This window comes from Pogona vitticeps, chromosome 13, assembly GCF_051106095.1.
Source record: "Pogona vitticeps strain Pit_001003342236 chromosome 13, PviZW2.1, whole genome shotgun sequence".
Classification (NCBI taxonomy): domain Eukaryota; kingdom Metazoa; phylum Chordata; class Lepidosauria; order Squamata; family Agamidae; genus Pogona; species Pogona vitticeps.
The window spans coordinates 15140078-15150957 of NC_135795.1; the positions used below are offsets into that span (position 1 = coordinate 15140078).

A 10880-nucleotide genomic window follows, 5' to 3' on the forward strand; every position below is an offset into this window, starting at 1 on the left:
ACTAAATATTCTAATCTCCAGCAAGACCTCTGATCGCTGACGACTTCCATTTAGGAGCTATGTTTCATTTCATTATCTGTTCTTAAAACCAGAACTATTTCTGAATATCTCGGCTGTAGTCCACAAAAAGGCTTGTGCCAAATATACCATATTAGTCTTTCAGATGCCCTAAAACCCTTAAAATTTGTAATACAAGTGCGAGGAAGGTAAACACACCAGAAGCATGGTCTTTTTGCAGCAAAATGAGGAAGAATATATTGTGTCACTTTAAAATATAGGTAGCTGAATACAGTGGTGCCTCGCTTAACGAGCGCACCGTATAACGCCGAAATCGCATAGCGATCCCTTTTTTGGGATCGCTAATGCGATCACTTACCGATGGCCCCAGTGGGTGAAAATCGCATTGCGAAGACCGGTAAGCATTTCGCTTACCGATCTTCTCATTGCAACGCCCGACAATCAGCTGTTCAGCGACTCCAAAATGGCCACCACGCGACCCAAAATGGGCGCCGCAACGATTTTCGCGCCCTGCCCTTGCTTACCGAGGGCGCAAAAATGGCGTTGCAATGAGGAAACATTGCATAACGGTGAGTAAAGAAGCCATTGGAATGCATTAAACTAAGTTTAATGCGTTCCAATGGCTTTTTCCGTCCCGTTTAGCGATGTTTCGTCATAGCGAAGGTTAATCCGGAATGGATTAACCTCGCTATGTGGGGCACCACTGTATATGATTGTGAATGTTTCTCTTATAAAAATAATGCTAACATATTAAGGGCATTCTAGCCATTATTTCCAATGGTCTATTCATTTTCTGCTTGCAAAGTGGATTTTTTTTTAACAAATGGGAGTGTTTGAAAAGCAAATCCCCAACTGTAGCCTGAAGTACTTCCACTTCATTCTGTTCAGCACTTGGAGAACAAGGTGGTAATTTTGTTAAACTAATTTAATCTTGAAATGGTTCATTTGCCCTAAACTTTTTGATTCGTGAAATAGAGTACCTTTAATGAAAGAGAAATCATGGGAGTCATTTTGCTTTCTTATAATAGAGAGCTAAAATGAGAAGTGGTATCACCCCTTTTAGCAATGAAATACCTCTGTGTCTTGTGAAAAATCATTTTTTGATTAATAGCATCCACAGTACTTTGTGATATTTAACAACAATACTTCAAAGTGTGTACTGTGCATAATTTGAGGTCGAGAAGAGACTAGAACCAGCCTAGAATATTCAGATCCTCAGTCCTTTGGATACTTTTTATCATTGTTTTAAAGGATTTCTGGGGCTTTCTACATCCAGAGAAAGACACCCCCTTTAACTTCTTGTGCTATCCCTTTCATGTTCCCAAAAGCATACATGCCACTGAGTATAAGCTCAGGAACCTATTTTTTCTTGACTTGAGACTTTCCAGTCTACAAGATGAGCTTTTCTTGCATTTCTAGCCTCTATCTAGATAGGATCCAGTTGTTTACTTTGGTATCCAAAACCAAAAATTCAGGACTTTCTTCCCTCCCACTCCTTTATCTGCAGCATTCTATAACCCCAAAATTATCCTACAAAGGATTTCCTAGCCTTCCAGAGCAAGGAGGAATTGCCCATTTTGGTGAAAACAGCAGAGTCCAGTGGAATTTGGATCCTGGCCACTGGTGGACTGACATTCACAGTTCACATACCTGCCACATTCATGTACATTTAACACATAGCACTTAGCAACATGCTTTTTCACTAAATTTCAGTGTGTTAGTTCTCATAGAAATGCATATGTTGAAAGAAAAAATGCACTTTTAAAAACTCAGCTGTCTTACTTTCATTTTAGAAATTATGACTTTCCCTGAAGAAAAGGAGAAGGCTGTTGGTCCTTCAGAACTGAGCAACCTCCAGGCAGCATCTTCCTCTGAATCCCAGTCAAGCAAAGAAGCCATGGACAGCCCAGCTAAAAAGCAGCATAAAAACAGAATAAAGTTGGCAGCAAATTTTTCACTTGCACCTGTAACCAAGCTTTAAATCCTGTTGTGGTGTGAAAAGCTACACATTGTTAGATTGCACAGTAAACAAAGCTATTGGCTACCCTTTATATTTTTAATCACAAATTTGGAGCTGGGAGGGGTCACTTGTGTTCTCTTTGTCATGGTTGACTACCTTTCATGAGGATTTTGTTCAATTTACACTGAATTCAGCTGAGCAAGTATTTTTATTTGTACTTCAAGCATTTGTCAGAAATAATGTTTTACCTTTTCATTGTGTTGAACGTCAGCAAAAAGCAAACGATAAACCTTGATTTAGTACAGGATGGATGTTAAGTTTCTGAATAACCTCATATAAGTGATATAATCCTTCATATACCATACAGATCCATAGGGTATTTCTTACTTGTTTTTTCAGACTGTAATCCGTGTGCAAAAGAATCTATTGGGAACTTTTAAAAATGATTGTAGATCAGCATGAAACCTGCAATAAGGTCTCTGGCAAGGCCATCATGGAGGATGTTTTGTATGACTTGTAATTGACACTAGAAGACGACTGTTACAGTTTTTGGTTTATTGTGGAATCCCTTTTAAATGATTTCTATAGTAATGCAGTCCCACTAATGAATTTTGTAGGAAGTTGAGGATATTTTAAGCTTCCCTTTTATGATTGCTCCAAGTTAATGCTGATTTGGATGAAGAAAGTGGTTTTGGTGTCAAGGATTTTGAAGTGAACTATGAGATGCTTTTGTTGCATCTGCTGATGTGATTACTGGCAGTATTTGAGATTTCAAAAATATGCATCTAAGTGCATAAATTATGAATTGCAATGATGGGTTAAAGGAGCTTTTTAAGATGGGAAATAATGCTGCTACTCCACTTGCACAGAAATGTGAGCAGTACGTGGAAATCCCAAGGTTATGGTGTTTAACCTTGTTTTCTAACTTTTTAAACATGCAATAAATGGGAAGCTTAATATGAGTTGTATGTTTTTAACTGTGTCTAGTTTTTATTCTGACATTTACATCTGGTGTTCAGTGCTGCTTTTCTGTGTCTATTTTTCTTCCAGTTCCTATAGTGGTATTTTTGTTGGCTTTTAGAGAGGCCAGCCTTGGCTGAGGGAAGCAAGTCAGTGGAGTCCTTTCTACTTTCTTTGGAAAGTTAAAACATCTTCTAAAGTTTTATTACCCCTGTTGGGTAAATTTGGCATTTACAATGGGTTGTATTTGCCAGGCAAAGATTCTTATTGCTCATCAAAAGGAAAGAACCTATACCAAAGGTTTCCACTGGCCGAATGGACATTAGTGGGGGTTTTGCAGCCATTATATTTTGTAATGTATGAGAAAGTTTGAAAAGTAGGCTTGGATTTCAAAACCAGCAACTGGAAAATGCCACTTGATGGCTATAGACAGCTTTTAAAAATATTAAAGTGGATTTTGTTTAAAAAATGCTTTTAAACAAAACGAGGTATTAAACACAGCTACGTTATAGCCATTGTGAATCCAGAGAAACACTGGAAGTTTTTCTGAGCTCATGGCAAGGCACAGCATGTTTTGTATTCTTACATTTCTTCCGCAAACATGGTTTATCTGAATGAATTTTTAGAACTTTTTTTAACCACTTTCTAAATGTATTTGCTGAGACCTTTTTCCATTTTTGTATGTATAAGCTGCATAACATAGAGACCTTGTGTTTGGCATGCGTGACAGTCGTCATTTTGAGCTACAGTTGCAAGTCATCTAAAATGTACTAGAACCCAGTTTTGATGGAAACTACAAAATGAGATACAGTACTTATTGGATACCTAAAGTGCAGGTGTGGTTATGCCATTCGTAAAGGGTAAGAAATCCTTCTGGTTTCATGCACATTTTTGACCGAAATTGCTGTTTGAAAGTTATTAGAATGCCACTTGGGAAATTTTGGGTTTGTTTCATAGTGTGAGACCATCTGAAATCATTTTTTCTTTTTCTAAAAAGGCTTGAAGGAATAATGTGACAGATTCAAAAAGTGAATTACGACAAATGAGATTCTTTAATTTAAATATTACTTATTTTTATTTGTTGGCTGTTTAGGCAAGTATCACTGAAGCCCTGGACTTCTGCACTCTCCAAATGGGATGGGATAGGAGACAACATTCATTCTCCCCCCCCCCCCCCCAAATTATCTCCTTCATTTGGACACATCTGTGGTTCAAGTGCTGTTTTGTGTGTTGGGACCAAACAGTTGTCAATAAAATTTTCAAGTAAGCATGTAAATAATTTCTGTTGGGTTGTGTTTTTTCCCCACTTCAATAAGAATCAAGAGACGTATTAAAATTAAAAGTCTGGGTTTTTCCATTTGTGTAGTAAAATCCATATATTTATGAAAGATGAACAGTAGCTTTTTTTCGCTATAAAATGGTCTTTACAGTTTCTCTTTCACTAAGCATACAGAGATGAATCTTAAAATGCTGCATTTATAAAAAGTGTGAGTCTTGTTAGAATGACCCTTTGGGACTGTTCAAGAAGTATATCCCCCAAAAGAAATACTGAGAAAATATAGGATTATGTGGTATTAGCAATAAATATAACACTGAGTCCCAAACATGGACACGCTCTTGTATGGTTGTCATGTTACAGAATTACAAAGGTGGAGTCCAGAATTTAATTGAGCTGAATTCTGAAGCTGCTTGTATTTGAATTCCCTATGTGTTGGCTTCTTTCTGGCCCATGGAAGGGAATACACCTTTGGAAGAGAACAATTGTGGGCAATTTGGCAATTGGCACAAGAAAGAACATAGTGCGTTGCAACTAGAGCAGCCTGTTGAATCAGTGGAATGTATGAAGGAGTTGCCTCAGTGATTCAGTGGCCTACCGTGAGATTTACTACTGAGTTTCAGCCATTGTTATTTCATTTTTAGTTATCGCTATATCCTGCCTTTCCTTCTGAGTTCAAGATGGTGTACATAGCTCTCTCCCACTCACCCCCACTGTTTAATCCTTGTAGCTACTCTGAGAAGTAAGTCAAGCTGAAGAAAGTGAGTGGTTTAAGGTTGCCCAGTGAAGATTTATTTAGTTTGCTAAATGTGCTGTTTTGAGCGAACCACTACTTTCAATGGAATTATGTCCATTCCCTTTCAGATTTATCCTTACAATGACCTTGTGAGATAGGTTTATGGCAGAGTGGGCATTAGAAGCTAGGTCTCCCTTGCTCCTAGATTTGTACATGGCCTTATGCATGCAAGAGCAGCCATGGTGGAAATTGGCTTATATCCAATATTGTCGCATCAAAGTATGACCAGCATGCCCCAAGTTCAAATCTGTAACATGTGAATTTGGAACTTACGTGCAGCTCAGCTTGGCCCTCTTTGTGACATTATTGAGAAAGTAACATGGAGCATTGGTTTGTTTAAACTATTTTAAACCTGCCTTTCTTCATCATAGCCTCTGAATGCACACAAATGGGTTCAGTCTGCGCCTGCGCAGGACTCTTCGGAATATTCTAGAGCTTTTAAAAAATAAAATAGTTGAGAGTTGCCCCTACAGCGCATGCTCCGCTCACTATAGAGCTGGCATTTATACTGATTTTTATGCTTTAGACTACAATTTTTTGACTACAATTTTTTCACTATTCTTACATCCCATTGCCCCTCGTGTTCGTCTTTTTGCTGTTTGGAATTTTTTGTGTCAAGACTCGGACTGCTACCATCCTCGCACTTTCTACTTCGGACTGGCTTTGATACTGGTGATATTTCTGGTGCCAAACTGGACTGCCTTTGAGTACTTTTTATTCTTTTAATTCTATATTCTTCATCGGTTGTGACCCGGACTGACTAGGATTCGTCTTCAGCTTTGTGAGTTTTTAGAGGGCCCTTTTATTCCTCTGCTTTATGTCCCCTTCGGGTCCCTTCAGAAGGTGCGTGTCATGTACTCATAAACTCCCCTTTTCGGATGGTCACGACCACTGCCTATTTTGTTTAGAGGAAGCTCACTGACCCTAATCTTGTAGACATTGTAAAAAAATTTACAATGCCCCCCCCTTAAAGCGAGGCAGCAGTGGTTAAAACTTTACCTGTGGGATAAAACATTATTGGCGTCTAAACTAGCTAAGATGGAGCCTGTCTCAACCCCTTCTGCCACTCCACGCCCGGAGGATTCAGTTTCCTCATCAGCCTTACTACTGACACCGAAAACCACCGACAAAACATACTACAAAATCCTCCACCTCAGGGACAAAAAGACTGCTTACCTCGACGTCGACAAATCGTTCAAGTATACCATCCAAGGAAAATCTGAAAAAGAAAAAGACAACCGTTAGAAACAAGGATAAGCAGGCACACAAGAGGGATCACCAAGGGGATACTCCCACAGTCCCGACTTCTCCTCCATCTGCTATTTTGGAGGATTCCTCTTGAGACCAGGAGTCTTTATCTGAAGTGGCTCCATCGCTCCCGCCCTGACAGGCGCAGGCTTTGCCCCACGCAGTGATCCGTTTGCCTAGCCCAAGCCAGCTAGAAGACAATGTTTTATTTAGCCTGGCTTTTGCCCATCATAGCCCTGTATTTACCGGGCGGGCGTCGATTGTGCATCGGTCCCCGTCAGTTTCTTTGGGACCGGAATGTCCACCTCAAAAGAGATTGGCCAAAAGAAAGCACATCTCTCCAGACCATCACCTGACCATGAGGTCATTATTCTGCCTCACTCCACTCGACGTTGAGCAAATTTGAAGTATGACGACCCGGTCTTTATAGAGGTTGATCGCAAACGCTCCTATTGTCGACGTCGAGATGAAGAGTTTGACACCGACTCTTCTTCAGATAGGCATAACTATCGAAGGAGCAAGAAGATACGATACGTCTATATGCCTCAACGTCGTCATCTTCCTCCGTCTCTCCACCTAGGCATAGACGTTGATGGTCACACAATGTCGAGACACATCTTTTAAAGCATATGAAACATCGTAATGTTTCTAAGGGTACTGTTGTGATCACCTTTGAAGTCCCTATTCCCCGGGCTTTCACTAGTACACTAGTGAAATAGTCCCTATTCCCCGGGCTTTCACTAGATACACTTTCATTAGTAGAAGCTCTTAGTAGAAGAGCTTTAAAAGGCAAACGGAGATCAAAGAGCCCTTTCCCGATCTCCCTTTTCGCTCCTGTAAAAGTGTCTTACAATGTTTGGAAGCTGTTTTAAATGATTGCAATGGTTAGCCCACCTCCTGAAACCTATGCAAACTGATTTTGGTGTTGTTCTGACACTTCGTTAATTTATGATGATTTTTTGTTTTCTCCATTGGAAACCATTAGACAGACCATCCAATGGTTTCCAATGGAGAAAATTCAAAAAATCATCATAAATTAACGAAGTGTCAGAACAACACCAAAATCAGTTTTCATAGGTTTCAGGAGGTGTGCTAACCATTGCAATCATTTAAAACAGCTTCCAAACATTGTAAGACACTTTTACAGGAGCGAAAAGGGAGATCGTTGTGTGAAAATCCCCCATAGGAAACATCGCTGAGTGAGGCGGCAAATTTAACAGAAAAAGGCATCGTTGTGTGAATTCATCGTGTGAGGCACCCATTGTGCGAGGCACCACTGTATTTCCTTGTCTGATTGCAGTGCGCAAGCAAGACCAGAACTATTATTAGGCAGAGTGAGACCATTGCCTCATCTGACAAGCAGTAAGGTTTATTACTCCTGGAGTGCACAGATGTTCTTGCTTTGTGGCAGGATTTATTCTGGGCTCTCTGAATTAGTCTGACCTCTCCAGTATTCTGTGTCATGCTTTCCCACCACCAATGTCGAGGGAAGATGGAGCTGCCATTCCCATTGGCCTTGTTAGACAAAATGGTGGGCAGGATGCCATCTTGTCTTTTGCCTTAGACATTGAAATGCCTTGGACGCTGGCCACTGACTTCACTTCCATGTAGTACAGAGTGTGAAGGTGTTGTGAATCTGGCCACTGCAACCTCGCTCTCCATGAAAGATGCACATAACACATGAGGATGTTGCTGCTAGATAAGGCTGGCTTATGAGTGATGGCACTTTGGTACTCCCCAACAAGTCTGTGGTTTCTATCCTCAAGACAAATGCAGGCTTTGCATTGTGCAGTCTGACACTTGTAACAGCTGATCATCCTGTGACCTGCTTGGCAGTAGAGGCATACAGAGACTCAGTCAAGCTCTTCGTTCATCTAGCCCAGTGTAGCACAACTAACGCTTTGCAAGGCCAGAACAGAGGTGCTTCGTAATTGGGCGGGGGGGGGGAATGTCACCTGCCACCTACCCCAAACTTCCTTGCTCCTGCTTGAGCTTTTTGGCAATTCTGATGGTAGCCAGGGAGCAAGAGGACGTTAATGTTTCCAGCAACAGTGTACTCTTGTGAAGGTTCCTGTTCTTGTGCAATGTACAGTGGTGCCCTGCATAATGAGCGCTTCGTTTAACGACGAATCCACATAGCGATTATTTTTTTGCGATCGCATTGTGATGTTTTAAATGGTGACTGTATAGAGGATCTTTGCATAACGGTGAGTTTTTTGCCCACAGGAACGCATTAAACGTGTTTTAATGCATTCCTATGGGCTTTTTTGTTCCGCATAGCGACGAATCCATATAGCAACGATTTTTGCGGAATGGATTATCGTCGCTATGCGGGGCACCACTGTATTTGGAGCTGGCTTGGTCTTGAAATGGCAGCTAAGACCTATTCGTATGACAAAATACCTACTGCTGTTGAAAATAAATGCAGCAGGAGTTGGTTTGTGAATATGGATCAATACAGGTCTCTGTATTTGTGGACGTGACATAAAAGCCTGACTGTGGGGACTGTCACAATAATGTCAAAATGTATATTATGCCACGGCAGCCCAGGACAGCCTGCTTTGACTGGCAGTGTCTTTCCAAGGTGATGAGGAAGCCCCCCCCCAATTCTCTGATACTTGATCCTTTTAATTGGAAATATAAGGGAATGAACTTGGCAGTTCCAGCAAGCAAAGCATCGGAGCATGGGAAACACAGCTCTCAGGAGTCATCTGCCACCATGGCCACTTTGCCATTTGATTCGGAGATTATCTTGTATAATAATAATAATCTTAGAACTCCTGAGTAATGAAAACAACTTTGCTAAACTCTGCAAAGCATGTAAACTTCACTCATCCTATTTCTGCCACAGCTAGTAGTCTATTCACCCAGTACTCAGCAAATCATTTAACACCATCTATGAACATCCCCATGGTATAGAAGCCTTATCAGATAGTGTTTAATGAAGTCAGCAGCTTATGCAGGAGCAATTATCCTTAGGAAAAGGGGTGTTTTTTGGTATTGTTATTTCTTACTTCAGAATTATTTTACAGCTTACTTAAAACACTTATCTTTCCTTTAATACTTCCATGAACAAATAATTTTTGCTCTCTCCCCACCCCTATTTCCAATATCCCTATGATATGTTACACTTAGTTTGGAAAAGTTGGATTACAGCTCCCAGAATTCCCCATGAAACATGGGCCACGGGGAAGGGTTGGTTTCTGTGAACTATGGTATAAAAGTAACTTTTTTTCAATTATCTATATTACTTGGATATGAGGTGGGCTGAGCAACATACAGTAGGACCATAGTATCTATGGGGGAATCCATTCCAAGCTGCGGATGTCAACATCTGTAGATACAGGATAGTCTCTGGTTCTCCTTCGTGGTCTCTGTGGGTTAATGGGTTAATCTGCACCTGAGCAGAGAAGCCTCAGAAGTTTCTATAGCTTGAAGCACTTGGTGCCGGGACCTCCCATATAGGCCATATCACTGCCCCCCCCCCGGCACCCAGTGCTTCAGTTCCATTTTCTGCTGCCACTGCTGCAGCAGCATTGTTCAGAGCTACTCAGTTTTGCTTTCTCCCTTTCCTTATTGAATTAATATTAGACCTCCCTCGTGTGATTTCGGACCGGACTGTTTACTCTTCTGTCTTGTGAGTCAGACTTAAGCATATAACTGGTTATTAAGGCGTGTATGGCCTCTGAAATTCCGTTTAAGAGTTGCATGGCCTGAAATGTGAAAGGGACTATCAAAGACAGCCATTCTAAGTGCCTCTTTTGTTTGGGAGAAGGGCATCGGCCAGCCTCCTGCACCCAGTGTAGGGCCTTTACTAAGCCTGCCCTAAAGCGCAGGCAAGATAGGTTGACAGCCTTATTGTGGTCAAAATTGCTTGACTTGCCTGCCATGGACCCCCCCCCAAGAGCCCCGCCATCTGAGAATTCCTCTGTTTCTGAGTGCTCTCCCCTGAAGATACCAGGAAAATCGTCGTCTTCAGGCTTGAGGTCAATGGTCTCTGCTGCGGTCTCAAAGCCTCCCTCGAGCCCAAGCCGGTCTCAGAAAAAGACGAGGCCTGCACCACCGGTGCTTCCAGCGACACCGGCGCTTTTGCCTGAGCCCATCGAGGTCGAGGCTTTAGAGGATGAGGTTATTCTGCCGTCCGGGATGATGGCGCCCCTCTCTCCTTGGCCTAGCCAGAACTCTGGGTCTCCGCGTGCTGCCGCAGAATAGGAAAACCAGGCACCTCGAACTCAAACCTGTTCAGGCTCAACCCGAGGCGCCTTTCTGGAAGGATTCCCGTGGTTTCCTGCTGAGGGCCTTTGGCGTCAACAGCCCTGCCTTCTCGTCACCGTTTGATCCTGCCACGTTCTTTGCTTTTAAGCAGTGACAATCATTCTGTGAGCAGTTTCAAAGGTTCCAGCCTTATGCACTCCTGCTTTTGTCATCCAGCTGAACCTCCTTCTCGACCTCCGGCAAGGGTTAGGTCAGACTTGACACAGGAGCATCGACGTTGGATGGAACAGGCATTATGCAGATCTGCCTTGCCTATTCCACTTTGAGCTCGACAGGAGGATTTTCTTGAGGATTTACTGGGCCCTGAGTCGGAATTGAAGCTTCCCCAGGATCAGTCACCATTATCG

At 42.0% G+C, this 10880-nt stretch overlaps 1 protein-coding gene across 2 annotated transcripts in view; it reads left to right on the forward strand.

The window, feature by feature from the left end:
- The window catches only part of MARF1 (meiosis regulator and mRNA stability factor 1), a 64632-nt gene extending 60415 nt beyond the window's left edge, over positions 1 to 4217 (forward strand). For both annotated transcript variants that reach the window (XM_072982576.2, XM_072982577.2), the window contains one exon: positions 1812 to 4217. In XM_072982576.2, coding sequence (XP_072838677.2) covers positions 1812 to 1999 — 188 coding nt within the window. In that variant the 3' untranslated portion in view covers positions 2000 to 4217. The remainder of the gene's footprint in view (positions 1 to 1811) is intronic.
- The last annotated feature ends 6663 nt before the right edge of the window (positions 4218 to 10880 follow it).